This window comes from Protopterus annectens, chromosome 6.part1 (genome assembly GCF_019279795.1).
Source record: "Protopterus annectens isolate FY-2018-M chromosome 6.part1, PAN1.0, whole genome shotgun sequence".
Lineage (NCBI taxonomy): Eukaryota > Metazoa > Chordata > Ceratodontiformes > Protopteridae > Protopterus > Protopterus annectens.
In genome coordinates, this window is record NC_056738.1 from 260,486,265 (window position 1) to 260,505,755 (window position 19,491).

The following is a 19,491-nucleotide window of genomic DNA, read 5'->3' on the forward strand; positions in this document are numbered from 1 at the left end:
CCCTGTATACGTATATTATTAGAATAATCATTGAATATAATACTCGTAATGACATATATCGTTCTAAACACATATCCACACTTGAATGACATCAACATTTCTTAACCAAGAAAATCAAAGGGTTAGACTTTTTTAGCTATAGGGTGACTTGGTGGGAAATATCAACAAATCAAAAAGGAAACTCTAGCATTATGCATCTGGAAAATAATACTTTATTTAGGCACACAGGAACAAAACATATCTATTTTGAGCTAAAAGTCTTCATCAGTTAATTTTCCAAAAGGATTAGCATTGTGGCCTTTTTAAAGAAGGGCTTTAAACTTCTTTAAGCTTCTTTTGCCCCCATGTATGCTAATTTATTTATGGGTTTATTTGAACTAGAAACAATATACAAGCATAGATTTTTTCAGACCCATGTAATATCTTATTATAGGTTTGTGGATGATCTAATATTCTTGGTGGATGCTGATGAAAGTGACATTAAAGCATTTGTTAAAGATATTAATCATAATAGATTTTCTATGAGTTTTGATGGTCTAAAAATGGGACTTGTTGTCCCATTTTTGGATGCTATTCTCGATATTTCTAATGGTACTAAAATTATTACTTCGATCAATAGCAAATTTGATGGTGCTAATTTTTATTTACATGGAACTGGTGGTCATCCTCCTCATACGTTGGATGCCTTACCATATGGGGAAATGTTACGTACATATAGATTATGTGGAAGACCTGATATTTTTCAGCAAGAAATGAATATTTTGGTGGAATCTTTCTTGAGTAGGGGATATAACAAAGATATTTTAAACAGATGTTTTGATAAATTAGTTAAAAAAGTTAAGCTTTTTGATGGTGTTAATAGTTACTTTCCCTGCAAAAATGTGGCTCAATATTATGGTAATAATAACTGTAAGGAAAATATGTATTTTGTAACCACTTATGGTTGTTTTACTTCTCAATTTCTTGATATAGTAAAACAATTTTGGTCTTTTTTACTTTCTTGCAAAAATGTTGAACAGTGGCTGAATGTTAATTTACAATTTTCCTATCGGAGAGGTAGAAATATAAAAAATTTTTTGGTTAAAAGTAAATTTATTTTGCCTCCACCTTCATTATATAAAGAACCATGCCAAGTTGGCACTTTCCCTTGTGGAAATTGCAAAGGTTGCAAATATATCACATCATGTTTTCCATTTATTAATGATGTTAAGTTCATTCCTGTTAAGCAGTTTTGTTGTAAGTCAGTAGGGGTTATTTATGCTCTATGTTGTCCATGTAATATGTATTACATAGGAGAAACAAAAGGCCTTCAAACTGAGATTGTTAGAGCATATAAGGGACATTAAGAATGGTAATATTGAAAGCCCTGTAGCTTTGCATTTTTTAGAATGTCATAACAAAAATAGTGAAGGTTTAAAAGCCACTATTTTAGAACAAGTTAAGCCAATAATGTATTGTCAGCAGGATGTTAAAACTGTGTTACTGCAAAAAGAAGCTCTGCTTATTTTAAAGTATAAAACTATGTCTCCTTGTGGGCTCAATGCTGAGTTCAATTGGAGAGTGTTGCTTAATTAATTGCTTAATTGTTTAATTGAGTTACTAGTTTGTTATAAAATGTGGATGCTTGTATACAATTTTATTCTCCTTGAAGGCTTTGGCCGAGACGTCAGAGATTTTATTAAAGAACTTTTTGGATACTGTGGTCGTTGTTTGCTAAGGGCTTTAAACTTACTGGTGATAATTCCTAGGGTGCATGGTTAAGTTATATATTGGAAATGTAACCTATCCAGGTGACCAGTGAGAAACCTAGTCCAAATACCCAGTTGACCATCAGCAGTGTTGGTTAAGTGAAATCAAGGTCACTTGGTAGACATATTAGGGGTAAGGAAATAAAACCCTGTACCACTGGAACTATAGGTCACAGCCTTAACCCTCTGCACCAACTGCCAGACAACTATCTGTGTGGTATTGGCTGTGTTGCTTAGTATGTTAAGCAATGCACAGTGTCATATTCCATGTGGAAACTTGTTGCATTTTTGCTTAGAAGGTATGATTAGAAAGATAAATCAATACTGAAATACACCAATTAATTATATTTGCTTGCAGAAAAACACAGTGGACTATAGAGGTGAATAGTAATCCCAAATGAAGGCATTATACATCAGTCCCTCTATTTAAACATAGCAGGACAGCAAAGCTTTAATTACAGTTGCTGCAGTTCAGCACCACTGCAAATAAACATTTGGCACTGACAAATGTCTGCGATTAATTTATTTTATATGTGCCTATTATACGGGCATGTATGTCTTAGACTCAGCATCAGTGTGTCTTTGCAGAAATGTCAAATCACCTGTGAACAACTGTACAAAACCAAGAGTGGTACATTCTATAATCAAATGCAGTTTATTACTGATAATAACAATAAACAGCATAAATATCATTTACAGGTCTTTTTTCTTTATTTTCAATTTAGGAGGTAGTAACATGACTATTCAAGAGGTATCTGCAAAAATATATTCATAGTGTGCCATAACAAATGCATACATTTTTGGAAATTTTAAACTAAAATGCTAGCTTACCTGTGTAAGGTAAATGCTCATGTTTACAGACACACACACACACACACACACACACACACACACACACACACACACACACACACACACACACAGACACACACACACACACACTCATACACACACACGCACACACATATGTTCTAGCATCGCTATCTGGTTTATAGTTCTTTGGGAAATGCAAATTTTTTGAGACATTTTCTTTTAGCACTTAATAGCTTTTCACTCACTAGCTGGAATTTTTATAGAATTAAGGAATAATCATGGGTCAGATGAATCCATCCACCTGGATTTCACACAGGCAATGTAATAATTGTATGGTATGTGGAAACTTATCTTAATTTAACTCAGATTTATTCCATGACCTCCATTATTTAAAAATGTCCTTTAAGCTACAACTTCCAGGATGTGGGCAGCACTTTCTATGGCTTGCACAATTATTGTGACATGTTTATTCACTTGCTTCCAGTCATCGTCAAGTTTTGTTTCTTCGGCTTTTGCAAAAGCATCTGCCAGACCAGGGAAAGTTGGTACACTTGATGTCTTGGATGCCCAAATCACATGACTAAAGAAAGAAAAAAAAGAATAAACATATTTGTGTGCTTTTCTTTTTTGAGATGAAATAATTTATGCACTAATGATTAGTGTCAGAGGAATCCACTGTCCTCTTAATTTGCTCACTGCAGTTCAGACATCTTCAGCTTATTATTCTGTCCACCACAGTTTGTGGAGGATCTTAAATCAGTAAATTTACTAGAAGTATAACAAAAGTGTGTACTAGGACATTTGTACTAATGATATCCTTTAATTTGGGAGAAGGAAATCAAATCTTACTCTGAAATTCAGTCCCTACATGGCTGTGCTATTGCTGTGTGCATGCACAACCAGAGCCTACACAACACACTTCATGATTTTTACCTACTATTTCCATTAAGTGCACAGCAGTATTTCCACCTGTAGTCCCCATGTGCCACTAGTACTAATACACATTGGATGGTAAAAGCTTCTGCAGTATTCCGTCTCATTGCCAACCAAAATTGTTTATGTTGTAAGTCTGCTGCAAAGATGAGGCATCTTCACCCTGAGTTATTAATTAACTGAAGTATTACTGTGACATGCTATTAAGAGTAATGTAAATGTTACAAATGAATTCTTTTTTAAACACATTTATTAACTTATCACTTAAGACATAGGTGCACATACTTTCACAGAAAAGAAAACAAACCATAATAACATTTTTTCATTCATTATACATTGCAGGTGGGTTTCTTTCTTTCTAACTGTCCAGAACTCCAACATAACATATACCGTGCAATTTCAGCCTTCTCTAAAACCAAACTCCTCCTCGTAAACAGTATTCTGAACAGTGGCGGCTGGTGACTTCAAATTAAAGGGGGGCTGCAGGAGACAGCTGAATGGGTGGACCCAATGGGAAGAGGTGTGGCCAAAGAGAAAGGGGTGGAGCTATGCTCAAAAACATGACAACTGGAACTTTAATTAAATACACTGCCCTGGGTGCCAAACCATCATTACAAGAGTCCAATCAAGACAAAATGAAGTGTAGAAGAAAAAAATATTTCAATGCATTGGTTACATGACAACTTACTTAATATCTAGATGGAAACAAAAAGGTTGTGAGGCATGAAAAAATAAATTACTTTTTCAATACATTACTGGAATACTAGTCAAAATCAAGTATAAAAAAAACAAGCTTCCCCTTGCACTGCAGTTCTTATTATAACTTATATTCAGCTTTATAAAAGTACTAAGTAACATGCTGAAAGTAGAAATCTCTGTGATACCCCCACTTGTAAAAATGTTTCTTAACCAAAAAGACCTGCTGCCTGACAATAACTATCTACTTGTTTCATGGGGAAAACATGATCAAAGTAAAAAATGAACAGCAAACAAGAAACAAGCTCAAGATAAATTGCTTAAAGGATTACTGCACAGGTTATGGACCACACATGATAGATTGGCATTTTGTTTAGTTTATGGGTAAAGCCTGCAAAGATGACTGCAAATCTCCAACAAATGTAATGAGCTTCTGAAAATACTGTAATTCTGTCCTTTATTACAAATACTGCCATATGCAATTCAATACCTAAGGCTTGTACAGTATCTAGTTATGTAAATATTCTCTGCATGGCAACAACAAAAAGACTTTCAGTGTTGGTAATTATTTAACAGTATACTTATTAAAGGTTACTTGCATCTTACAATCTCAGACAAGCTTATCCGATGGTCATTAAAGCATTGCTATTTAAAGACAAAGCAACAGGGCACTGTGACAGCATGCATTTTATGAATAAGAAGCATAAATCAACAGTATAAAAATATGATAGAAAACCAGAACATTCTGCAAAATCAAGGACAGATGAAAAGCCACTGTCGTACTTGTTTCTACCTTGGATGAGGGAATAATCTGCACACTTACACTGCATAACTGCTCCTTGCCTTGCTTGGACACATCCAGAGTCACTACATGGGGGAGTGGGGTGCAACACGTATGTCACAATTTTTAATGTCTCTGGCTGATGGTGATGACTCTGACACTCATACCTCTCAACCTCAGAGCAAGAAATCTGGACAAAGCCATACACAGAAGTGGGACACAGGCCCAAAAATAAGGACAATTTTTAAATATTGCTCTTATAAACTTAGAAAGATAATAGAATAGTAGTAGGTCTTGCATTAGTATGAATTTTTGAAGGGTATGAAATCTGAAACTCAAATGTCTGCCATTATTTTCTAACTTCAATCTTTAATGATTTGCCACTAATTTGGCAGAAAACCACAATTTTATGAAAAACAGACCAAAAATGTGATACAAAAATATAAAATTGCCACACAATACATCTGGGAACCTGTCAAAGAAGGGACACCTTTTTAATATTAGTACTGTTAACTTGAGCAGCTGACAAAATAAGAGCACCTACATGCATTTCTGAAATAAAAGTAATCTATAACTCTGATCATTACAGTTATTTATAATTGTAAACCCTCCACGTTTTCTTCCAAAATTGACATTTTGCGGAGGGCTTATTAGGGGGTGAGCAACATTTTGAGCCAAAAATTGGGGACAGTTGAGAGGTTTGGATATTCCTAATTCTATAAAGCTATTTATTTGCACGTACCTCTCAACCTCCTAATGCAGGAAATCTGGACAAGGCCAAATAAATATATTGGGGGAACATACAAACAGTACTAAAAATTGCTCTTGTATAAACTTAAGACAGTTGATAGAATAACAGGTCTTGCTTTAGCATGCATTTTTCTGAAGGTTATAACGTCTGAAACTCAATGTCTGTCATTATTTAGTGACTTCATTCCTAAATGATTTGCCAAAAAAACACAAATTTTATGAGGAACAAACCAAAAATAAGAAGCAAAAATCTATTCATTCTGCAAAAATCTGGACAGTTGAGAGGTATAGTTCAGCCAGGGCTGTCTGGGTTTGCTGCCCTTCCCCCCTCACAAAATCATGGTCGAATGGAGCCTCCCCCCTGCAGCCATTCCAATGTCCCATTCCTTGGTTATTTCGCCCCATTTACCATAAACACTGTAATGTGCATACTGCTTTACTTCTGCAATGATTTGGATTTCATTTGAAAGTTTTATTTTGCATTTTACAGTACAGACCCTAATAAATATCTGCTAAACAAAGCAATGCAGTCTCACAATGAAAATAGACTTAGCATTAAAACTTCTCTGCCCTTGAAACTCACATTCATTGAAGCAGCATTGAAGCCCACATTCAAAGAAAATACATTTTGCCAGTGTCGGATAAAGATTAACTTTGGTCTGTTTTCAAATCATAGGCCCCTTGAACACGAAACATACACATGCTCTTTGATACACCTTCCTGATTGTATTAAATTATATTCCTTGTACAATACAGTACAGTTGTTAGAAGACATTTTAAATTTATTGTTTGGAACATTTTTCCAGTAAACAATGAAACAACATGCATGCACCAATAATGACAAAATTGCCCAATTCAGATAATTTCCATCATAAAAGTCTACTCAAACTTACATTTAGATCATAAAAGTCTACTCAAACTTCTACAGTCCAAGAGTATCAGTAAATATGCACAATCTCTGAAGAAGTAAAAGTCATCTAAATTCCACATTAAAGAAATCTGTAACTAATGAAGAGGTTGCTGCTAGCAAATAACTTCATATGTCATTGTTTCATCTACAAATAAAGTGGTTGTTGCCCTTGAGGAATAAATTGCCCATGTTGCATTAAAAAAATGATAAGCTAGTAATATCGCAGTAGGGAATGGATGGCAAACTGATAATAGGTTCATAGTTACTAGGTATCTTCACCAAAAGGGATTGCAGCATCCACCCCATTTACAACACAGTACAGTATCAGCAATGCATCTACTTACTGAGTAAAACTCACAGCCTTCTGCATCAAAAGCAAGTATACTACCTGTTGTGCAATTAACAGTGCAAGTCAACTCACCCTAAGCAGTACTAAACTTTTGTTCCCCTGCAGCTCTCAGCTCCTTGTAAAATTTACTCGACACTCCGCTGTATCTCTGAACTTTGCGGCACAAGAAATCTGGAAAAAGCTAACATTTATTGGGGGGGGAGCCCAAAAACTAGGGACACATTTTAAACATTGCTTGTATAATGTTGGAAAGTTGCTACAATAAAATACTGTGTTACCACCATACATTTCACTGCCAAGTTTTGAACCCAGGGAAATCTTGCATAAAGCAGTCAGAGCAACATACCGCTATGCCAAATCAGCTGTTTTGTGAAAGAGAGGAAGACTGAAACTTAAATGACTACCATTTAGTGAATTCAATTCAGACCATAGCTGTCAACCTCTTAGCACAAAACACCTGAACAAAGCCAATAATGGGGCAATACAGCCCCCAAACATATTCAGTGAATTCAGTTCTCACCATACCTCTCAACTTCTTAGCAAAAAACACATAGACAAAGCCAGTAATGGGGGAATACAGTCCCCAAACATATTCAGTGAATTCAGTTCTCACCATAGCTCTCAACCTTAGCACAAAAAACCTGGACGAAGCCAATAATGGGGGAATACAGTCCCAAAAATAAGGACAAATTTCAAATATCCATGTTATAAACTTAGAAAATTGCTAAAATAAAAGGTCATGTACTTTCTGAAGAATAAAGTCTGAAATTCAAATGCCTGTTATTTTTATTTAACATTTGTTAACCAGGAAAGTCTGACTTGGAACAAAAGCCAATTTTCAGCAGAGCAGGGAGAAACACTCTCGCAAAGACACATGTGTTTTTGTAAGATGGGAAGACATGCAGACTCCACACAGAAAGCACCCCAACCAAGAATCAAACCAGAGAACCTGTCAGGCAGCAATGCTACCAGTGCACCACTGACTTTGCCAGCAACAACAAACATACAGAAACCACAGATTTTATGAGAAACAGAACAAATATGATGCAGAAATCTGCAATTTTTTTTACAGATGGTGGTGGGTAGGGAATCCAGGCCCTTACTACCTGCACCCAAGGTACAGGGCTCAAGCCTGAGTATTCTCTACCCACCACCATGTGTTCTCTCTGTCCACCAGTATGTAGCAACTGGGGCTCTGTAGTTTAGTTTTAAAATCCACCAACTCATCACACTTCCAGAAGACACATTCCCAGTTACCTCTCTCTTTCCCATCATGCCTCCAGCATTTGTTTTCTACCTGAGGAAAATTCTTTGAAGTCTACTAGGGGTATAAAAATACCTAAGCAAACACATTTAAGCAAAAACTCTAAACTTTCTGGATTTTATTGCATGCTTGAGAGCTATACATATGTCCTTCCATTGTTCCTTGTAAACTGCTTTTCCAGTCTGTCTTCCCAATCTTTTCTAACCTTGTCTGACTGATTCTTATAGCTACCATACAGTATATTTTATAAGCAAGACATTCCTGGTTCTCATTGTTGTATTATCTTTTGTTTATGGATTCTTGAGGTATACCTTCTCATGATTAACAAAGTCAAAAATGCAGTTTCAGAGGTTGTTCAGATTTGAATATTCATGAAAATTTGCATAGGATTTTTCCATCCCTAAGAACTGATTGTGGTGACAACATAGAGACAAAAGTTAAGGGGGTTTTGACTAGCATAATGGAATGTGCATGCATTTGGATGAAAATGTATACCACCTCATTTCCATTAATGTAAACTGTAAACCTTTCAAGGGATGAAAACAACTTCCATCTCTCACTGTGATCACTACAAGTCCTGATTACCAAGTTCTTGCACCATTAATGAACAAACATAATTTATGATGGACATCTGCAGAGTATATTTAGACCTAAGATAATAAGGGGGTACAAACAGTTACCGAAATAAATCAATGAAAATGGCATGATTATAAGCAGAAATAGTGCTAAGGTTTGGCGAAAGGGACAGCCATGCCGTGAGCAAGGTGTTAGGGGGCAAGACTGGCTCATGCCAATTAGTCAATAGTGCAGAAAAGACTTTCATTTCCACATCGATGTGGATGATGATTTAAAACTGAAATAACTGTTTACTTCATGTGAACTAGAACTTGTAACAAATCTGTTGGTACAAATGCAGCAAGTAGCATGCTAAAGTTTTTAAAAGTAGTATTTGTTTTTCTCTCAATTTAGGGGTACAGCATATGTGAAGATTACTAGATGGGAGAAGGATTTTTTTTTTTTTTTTTGCTCTCCAACTTGATTTGAGGGAGGAGACATAGACAGCTCCTGCTTCGAGTGCTGTGCTAAACTGGGGAATAACCCTTGTTTATTTTTTCCCCCCAACTTGATCTTGATTTGAGGGCAGTAGAGTCTGGATATGGAGCAGATTGTCCTACTCATTAGTGAAGGAGCACTAAATTTGGGCACAGACCTTTTGTTTTATCTTCTTAACTTAGAGCTGAGGAAGGCCAGATCACAAAGAAGAACTAGCGTTAGATGAGTCAGCCATGTCTCTGGTTATAAGTAATGTCATAGTACAACCCAGGGTATAATGAGGCTGTAATAATAACATTTATGATACATCCTAAAGCTAAACTAAATATATAACTTTGTCAAAGAACAAAGAAGTGTTTATTTCATCAAGAGGAGATTCATTGGCACTGTTTTTTAAACTTTTCTTTTACATACAAATACAAGTCAACAACTGCAATGTCAAACATAGTCAGGACATCTAACAAGTGGGCTTGTCTACACTATGACAGAGCATCAGCGTCTTCTCTTGCACCTTTCTTGTAATTTATTGTTTCACATCTCTAGTATTGCATCCAAAGGTACTACTAACTTACATATTACAGGGCTAGTTCAATGCTGCTGCCATAATTGGTGGGATACCATGGTGGCTTTTAAACATCATCATCATTATTATTATTATTATTATTATTATTTTTATTGTTATTTTATTTCACATCTGTGTATGACTTACCTGTAGTAATATTTTTCAGGGAACGCCCTATGGTCAAGAAATGCACGCTCCAGTAGCATTAATTGGTCATTTATTCTTCGGACTGTTAGAGGTCTAAGAAAAATAATTATTTGACAACTTTATGAATTGCTACACAAATAATAAGCAGTTACCACCGAAATCTCTAATTAGAACAGACTATTCAGTTACTTTTGATAATATTATTATTTATTATTCCTGGCAAAATAATACATACACACACACACATATATATGTATATATATATATATATATATATATATATATATATATATATATATATGTGTGAATTGATAATACGTACATGCCTTCCTACCTTTCCTAGGTATGCATGCTAGCACCATAATAAAATGATAAACTTGGTTTAAAAAATGAAGGCTTTGTTGTCTGGCATAAAGGGATGAATCTCTCACTGTACACCAGATGCCCTGTATTCAGTTAACAGCATGGGTGCTGAAGGGGGTGAGCAGGGAAGAATGACAGTGAGTGGCTGGCTGGTACCAACCCACTTACCTTGAGGGTTAGGGAGCAGTTCTACTTGCTACATTTATAGCATCTGTAGGAGTGCTGGTGTATTACCCATAGCAATAAGCCATGCATGTCCTCCCTGATCAATGTTATACCACTCAGCCAAGAAACTTAGCATGTGTGGTATTACACGTGCACCTCCTGTAGGAATATGCAAGCATCTGAAGGGAAAGACATTAGGCGTCTGCAGGATCAGCATAATGGCCTGCTCCCAAGCACCTGATATTTGCCTCCCAGGGAAACGATTCAAATTAGGCCTGACATTCATGCAGGCAGTAGGTTATAGAGCTCTTGCCTTGACCATGGATGCCTGAAGGCGCAATCAGTGGGCCAAATGGATAAAGAAGAGAGAGTCACTGGGCCAGTACCACTGACAGTAAAAAAATGGTAATGTTACAATAGTCATTATCTTCAGTTTGCAAGCATCACACACAGGATCACAGGATAGCATATGCATTGGACTAGATATAGACACCATCAGAATTAAGTGGTATCAAAAATAAATAGGTAGATTTTTGAACCTGTCTAAAATGAAGCAATTATTTTAGCTGTTTGCTCATTAAAACAAAATAAAATATTGCTTAGGTTACAATATTTACAATTTCTGCAGATGTACTTTCTGACTAAACTGTTGTTAAGGAAATGCAGACTCTATGATATTTTTGAATTCTTTTGGGTTCTTGCTTGTGCGCTTCACCTGTTTTTAGGAAAGATAAAAAAGACTTTGTAGCAGCAATCAAAATAATAATGGACTATTATTAAACCATACCATAGCAACTTATGAAATAGTGCTAAAGTAGCTAATAGCATGCAACAGAAAATCTCTGCCAATAATTAAGTAATCTGATTAAATAGAGTAATTTGCTTAATTTGCTTTGCCATAACACTGCCTCCAAATGTAAGGATTTCCCTTGCACAGATTATTTTTTATTTTATTTATTTATTTTGCCTAACCAACAGAATGAGAACACAATCAATCATTCTCTGAAGAACAATATAATTTTACCCATTGTGTAACACCTGTACTTCAGAGAGTGTAACACATCGGTTTCTTTAGGAAGTGCACTCCTTTCATGACATGACACTATGTAAACAATGTAAACAATATAAACCTTTTCATGTGTCCTACAAATCTATCTGCAAGTCTGCCTGGCTTACATCTGGGGAAAACCTTAGTAAATGTCATTTAAAAAAGTAATCTTGATGAGCGAACCCACAGAATTGTACATTTTGTCATCAACATTGTACCCATAAAGTAAGTTAGGGCCATGAGCTGGTATATCATGTAGACTGATGAAAGATTCCAACAAACTAAACCTGTTTGCTGAGTATGCTCTCAGCTCATCTCTGAATGAAGTATTCAAGTCTAATGGCTTTGCATAACTTAAATGAAATAATGTATGCATAACTAACCCTATGCAATTTGTGATAACTTTGTCATTCATTTACTCATTGTTGAACAGATCAGTCCAACTGAGGCAATATCCTCTTTTCAGGGAGGACCTGGGTTGTAATTCATACTGACCTGGAGAAATTTGGCCAGGGCACATTTTCTTACTCTTTTTTTAGTAAGTGCCATGGGATTCTTACATCCACCTGAGCTTCCACCAACTCAGACAGATAAGACTTCAGTTTAGCATCTCATCTAAATGATGACACACTCAGGAGAGTAGTATCCCCTCTTATGCTGCACTTCAGTGCTAGTATTGGAAAATGAGTCCGACTACCTGGTGTGAGAATAGAACCCACAACATTCCAACACCAAAGACTAACATGTTACTTGTTGAGCCACTGACATGCATTTGGGTGTCATCTTATCAGTTAGTTTCAAAATTCATGGTTCAGCTTTCAGGTTGTTTCAACCCTAAAATATACATTAAACTTATAGGTGTTACAGAGTTACTAACCATCTTCATAATGACTTTGAGAAGTACTTAGAACATTGGTGTGTGAACAAACTTATTTCACATTGTCAGAAAGCTCTATTGGCAATGCAATATATATATATATATATATATATATATATATAAAGTAGTTTTCAATGAGAGCTTTAATATTTTAGCTCTCTCATCTGAACTCACAACAGATCTTTATTATGGATTAATACAAAAGTATTATAAATGTTCTATTATTCATTCAGTTCTGGTTCTGCACTAATACATTGTGGGTATTGGCCTCAAATAGTCTTACTACTAAGTGTCATCAGAATCCTCCATGCAGTGGCTGTCACTCCCCTCTAACAGCTGCTTTGTATGTTGTGTAATCTGTCAGTCAAGCTCAGGAAGGTGCGGGTATCTGTTAAGATACAGAAAGAGACATCCTTCTCTGTGTCACATTTCAGTAATAATGAATGTTGAAATCTAGGTTTTATGTCATTGCTGTAAATGAGACTAATTTTTTTTTTCAAGGCTGTTTATATTTAGGATACATGTCTATTAAGTGGTATCACAGTGCAGCAATATCTGAAGGACAGATGAAAGAAATATTGTTTGTATCAATTTATTCACTTAGAATTATTTTTCTTTCCAGGATCTGGCTCTCCTAGTGACAGTAAACTCAATCTAATAAAACAGGTGCATGTTAAACTGTCAGGGCACCTAGTGTTACTTTGCAGTAACCCGAATGCATAAAGGAAATAAAGGAAAAGTTTTACCAGGCTGCTCCGTCTGGGGTTGTCTTTCTTTACTGCTGATGTTTTAAAGCCTCCTTTATTATTAGAGATTTTTGGCGAAAGGTGGTACTGAAATAGTTTTTAAATGAAGCTGGGATTACGGAGATAGTTTTTAAATGAAGCCGGGATTAAAGGAACTTTTCATTTTGATCTTCCTACCTCACTGTTAAACTTATGGATGAGTTCTAATGGCGTTGTTTTGCAGTCTCTTTCCACCAGTCTTCAACCAGTAGATGAAACCACCAATATCTGCACAAACAGAGGATAAATATGAATTTGAAGATGGGAAACTTAAAAGAGGGAAGGTAAAATAAGATCCCCTCCCAAGGACCTTCATTTTGCTGATCTTATGGATTCTACATTCAGTGTCACAGTGGGAAAAAAAGCTACCGATTAAGACAGTCTTAGCATTACGATGTGTACAAAAATCTGAGTGGACGGGATCAGTAATTTTATGACGTATAATATGAGGGATGGTACAAGTTGCGTATAAAAAACGTTCTCACCTAGCTCCATGGAGCAGAGTAATAGAGCCTGGATGGAAATACAGATGATCAGGCTTCAATTACTATCAGAGGCACTGGTGGATCCAGGTAGGCAGGGGGACAGGAGAAGTAATATGGCATGGTTCACTCTCCTCTCTCAGGGGGTGAGGAGGGTTTTGCACACCGACAGCACACTATGCAATGTGGTTGCCCTGCAGGAAACCAAGGAAACTATCACTAAGTGCAGGGCTCTTGGACGGAATGCTGCTTATGGAAGTGAGGGGATATAGTCAGGCTATTGCACTTCCCCACCTTGGCACAGGGTACATGGTAGCACAGCTTGGCAGCCAAAACCTCAAACCATTCCATATGGTTCTTTAAATAATGGCCCCTCTGGTTTAACTTTCACCTTGGTTATAAGGAAAATAAAATAAACAACAAAAACTTTGGAAAGCAAGACAAAAAGTATCAAAATTACTGGAGTCTAATGATTCTTTTGAGTATCACATTAACCAAGGCCTCTCTCAAAAGATATGGAAAATGTCCAGGCCTAAAGGAGGATTCTATAATCTCAGAAATGGCAGGACAAATAACTCTAAGCACGCAAAAAAGAAAAAAAAAACTGGAAGGCTTACAGTTGAAAGAATATAGTACCTCAACTGTTTTCTTTGTTAGAGGGCATCAGTTAGTTTGGTAAAAAAAAATCTGATTTTTGGCAGTATGGTAAGTGTTAAGTGAGATATTCAAATGACTGAAAAAAAAAGAAGTTGGTAAATCCCTGACAGTGATGGGGTGGAAGAACAATTTCTAAATTTTGGATAAGAGTTTAAAAGTTCAGAATTTATATTTATTGATATGACAACATATATAAGATACATATGAAAGAAGAATAAATCTTTCATGCTTGCAAAGTAGTGGTGGAGATGATAGCAAACAGTAAATAATTATTGCTGCTTGAACTGGATTATTAGGCAGGGAATGCAGGCATCTTCAGATTGTGGTGGACAGTGTTAAGAACAAGAAGGATGGAAGAGCCATTGAATACCACCATATCATGGTGGGTGCAGGAGCATGAAACACTTTCAAACCCTGCAGTCAAGACCCACAGCAATCTCAATGGACCTTAAAGTGCTGACGAATGGCAGTGGTGTGACTGGGGCAAGTGCAGAAGAACTCTGGGAGAGCACACTGCCTAACCATTGTAATATAGACCCAGTAGCTTCCATGCTGTATTGGGACACATTACCACACCCACCGGGCCTGCAAGGTGAAAGTAAAGTGTGTGTCAGAAATGAACCAAGATACTACAACAGTATACCACTTTTTTAACTACTAATGCAAATAAGAAAGTGTTCTTATTCCATGTATTAATTGCTAAAATTGCTCAATTCCACTTCATTTATTGCTGCAAGTAAGAAAATGTTCTTATGCCATGTATTAATTGCTGGAATGATCAGCTTCCTTTCATGTTGGCTATCTGGGTCAACGAGGAGACTTTCTCAGGTGCAAGTTAGGGCCTGGCTTCAAATGAATCTGAGAACAGAAGCAGACTTTACAAAAGACAGTGAAAAGGTGGTATTAGTGTGACTTGCATATGCATTTGCAACATGACAGAAATACGTAGTAAACAGTGCAGAAAATGGCACAGGTCTATTAACTCAATAAATGGGAAGAGAGACTTAGGACATAAAAGGACACGAAAGCAAGGAGAGTGTTATTTCTTATGAGTGTAGAGCAGGTGGTCTTGAAGGAGTGATTTTCCAGACAAAATCATGAACTTATCTTTATATCTGTACATAACTAAGAGCAAATGTTTCAGGAGAACAATAATGAAGCATATATATATATATATATATATATATATATATATATATATATATGTGTGTATATATATATATATATATATATATATATATATATTTATTTATTTATATATATATATATATATATATATATATATATATATATATATATATATATATATATATATATATACACATATATATATATATATAGAGAGAGAGAGAGACACTCAGACTGATAAAGTACTTCTACTAAATACTTTGTTGCAGGTATTATGTGCTAGCCTAGCTACCAAGTTTAATAAGCACTTTCATACTGCACATTTTGCATTATATCGTTCATTAAAATATAAATAGCATTGTACATTGCTCTGACAAGTATCCATGTCAGATAAAATCACTAACACTAGGCAGAAATGTGAATTGCTTCATGTGTAATCCTACTCAGAACTGGGGCACTCTTGTCTGTATCTTCCATCAGTCTCTTAACAATGGGAGCAATTGTGTTATAGGATGTTCCACAGTAAATACAACAGCAGATGAAATACCTTTCACAAGTTATGTGTATTGAATACAGACATGCATGTGTTTGGATGCTCACTGCATTTAGGTGAGGGGAGATTAACGATGTCCAACAGCTGTGGTTAAATGGGAGGGCTTACATAGACATGTAATAACCATATCCGTGTAAGCCCTCCTACCGAAATGTAATAACCATATCAATCCTGGCAGTACTGAAGAATTTACACATTTAACTAGGAAAGGCATTGTGCTATTTATATATTCCTTTCTCTAATATGAAACTAGCTTGCCTTTACAGTGTTGCCATCCATCTCATCATGCTTTGGAGAGAAAATATATTCATTTGTATAAATGCCCAGTGGCACCACTCTAAATAAAATTAATACAATAATAAATTAATAACTGCAGTAGCTTTTAGTATGGAACAGAAATAGGTGCAGCTTTGGACCTACTATGCACCACTTCGTATTAAAGCATTCTCTATATATAGATATATATTTTTGTAAATTAAACTAAAGCTGAAATGCAAATGTTCTTTTGATAGAAACATTCTTCATTCACTTTACTGTTACGATTTTTGGAGAGACAAACTCGCTGAGCATAAATTGAACAACTCCTGTGTGAGATTATAATTAGCTAACTTCCATTATATTTTGTCTTTCCAAATTTAAAACCTTTTGCAAATGTCTGCCCACCTAAACAGCACTTTGGATAATCAAAAGCACATAATAGCATTATCCATTACTCTGCCCTGTTTTGCAATGCATCCAGTAAATGTATTTGCTATAGCTCCAAATTTGTATCTGTCTCCTCCCTTGTATATTCTCTCATAATTCAATAATATACTTTTTTCAGCAATCATTAGTAGACTTTTAATACTTTTATTAGTCTAGAAAAGCAGTAAACTTTTTTATATTACATCTGGTAGATGAATATGTTATAATATGGGAATCTCCAAACTATGCCAATGAAGACCTTGTTTGATTCTATTGTGGAACATGAAAGTAATGAGGGTAGGCCAGTGGATATAAATAAAGTGCTTGATTCATAGAAAACACATGCAGTATGCATTTCATCAGGCATGCATAGGTATTAGAAACCTAACAATGTAAAAAATACACAAGGAGAGGAACAGGTCACAAATCACGCCAGCCGAAGTAGAACAAATGTAGCCTTTTACTTGTAAGCGCTTTCATGCATACAAATACATGCACTTCTTCAGACAAATACAGAAATATATTAAAACACTTATATAGGCTTTGAGTACCCAGCTGACCTATTTTGTGAACAATAACCAAATTAATTAATTATTCAATTAAGTCAGGGTAAAACAAAGCAACTTCAGTAAAAACAGTACATACAAAAACTAACTGCCCAGAACTGCAAAAGTCTTTGATTACATATGTATTTTTAACCAACTACCAAAAATTCTGCATTATGAAATTTAAAAATGAACATAAAAATAAGCATAAAAATATTATATAAATAATTTCATAATGCAGAATTTTTGGTAGTTGGTTAAAAATACATATGTAATCAAAGACTTTTGCAGTTCTGGGCAGTTAGTTTTTGCATGTACTGTTTTTACTGAAGTTGCTTTGTTTTACCCTGACTTAATTGAATAATTAATTAATTTGGTTATTGTTCACAAAATAGGTCAGCTGGGTACTCAAAGCCTATATAAGTGTTTTAATATATTTCTGTATTTGTCTGAAGAAGTGCATGTATTTGTATGCATGAAAGCGCTTACAAGTAAAAGGCTACATTTGTTCTACTTTGGCTGGCGTGATTTGTGACCTGTTCCTCTCCTTGTGTATTTTTTATCAAGTTTATTCAGTTGTTTGTTTCCAAGTTTTATGGCGGAGGGGAGCGGTGCTTCACAATCACAGTCGCAAGATTTATTTGGTTCTAATCCTATGGCAAATAGAACCAATGAAGATACTGACGCCATCGGGTACCTTACGGCTTTGGTACAGCAATTAACGCAACGCGTGGAAGATCTAGCATCCAAAGTAGAGACCCGAAGTAACAGCAGTACACCAGCAGTTCGTCCTAAGACGGGGGTAACCTTTGCAACTATGCCAACCCTACCTACCCCTGTTCTACAGACGGACAATGCTATTCCAACTACCTTTTTGAGTAACAACAACATGGAAAGTACTACAGCAAGCAGTATTCCACCAGGACAACCAATGCGTTACAATACGCAAGCTGGTGGAGTAAATAATTCTTCCATTAACGAACCAGGTAATTCCATCAGTTTAAATCGAGTACCTGGTCTTGAGGAATTTTGCAAAACACCTGATATTGATTTTAATTCAGCAGGCAATGCACATTTAACTAATGTAACATCTTCTGACAGCGATGTTAGTAACATCGCTGTTAACCTTAAGAACTTTGACACTGCCCTGCTTAAATTCAAAAAGTTGCAAGTCGAGATTATCTATCTTCGTGAGTGCCTAAATTTGAAAATTGTGCCAAAAGGTTTACGACAATGGAAATATCCTTCAGGCACAGTAAAACAATCAGAATTCCATCTTCAATTAATTGATCATTTTAACCAACAAGGCTTTAAATTTCTCGACTTGCTGATCGCAGAATATACCAAACAAATAGATACTATGAGGGAAAAATTATCAACTCTGGATAGAATTATTAAATCTCATCCTGAATTTAATAGGTATGAATATGACTACGCTAGGTCCTTTACGAGCATAGCGGCACTCATTAACAAAATAACTGAAACTAAAAGGAGGAAAATTAGCAGAGACAAGCTTGCTTATGAAAAAGGACTTGCCTACCCAGATCCCCCCACGCTTGGCAATCAGCGTGGTACAGCCGTATCGGTGCTACAACCTAACGCAACAACAAGTATGGCAGCAGAAAATGAACTAGACGTATTTTTGGAAGCTGATACTAGCATTCTCTCCCATGATGAAGAACCTCCTCAACACCCTAGGCGTAGTGAACGTATTAACAGTAACAACAATAAAAAGCAACAGAATCAACAAAGAAACCAATACAACAATAATCATGACAAACAACAGGGTTTTCAGCAAGTCCGTTCGAATACCCAAAAGAAAACGAATTGGAATCGCAAGGGCAACAACAAATTCGGATACAACAAGCGGAAAAGATAACACAGGATATGGGGTTCCCGAAAATCCTCACAAGTAAGACTAGTGACTTTAAAATCTATAATTACACGGACTGGGAAACTTGTTCTGACTTTGTTGAACTGCTAGCTAAGGGGTTTACATATGTGTTACCTTCAAAATTCAACTTAAGTAATGTTTTATGCGATTTAAAGTTATTCCTACGTAAACTAAATTTGAAAATCTTATTTGGTGAACAGGATGTTACTCAAAAATCTAATGAATATGTGGCAAGTGTGTTTAATCCACCTTTAGATCAGAACCTCTTAACATTTGAAAAAATAACTGAAATGCAGTTAAGAAG

The 19,491-nt window shown here is 35.8% G+C and overlaps 1 protein-coding gene across 1 annotated transcript in view; it reads right to left on the minus strand.

The window, feature by feature from the left end:
• The window catches only part of NAALADL1 (N-acetylated alpha-linked acidic dipeptidase like 1), a 712,563-nt gene that overhangs the window by 131,050 nt on the left and 562,022 nt on the right, over positions 1-19,491 (minus strand). The window contains exons 18-19 of the mRNA XM_044075363.1: positions 10,007-10,099; positions 2,965-3,141 (exon numbers count right to left, since the gene is read on the minus strand). Coding sequence (XP_043931298.1) covers positions 2,965-3,141; positions 10,007-10,099 — 270 coding nt within the window. The remainder of the gene's footprint in view (positions 1-2,964; positions 3,142-10,006; positions 10,100-19,491) is intronic.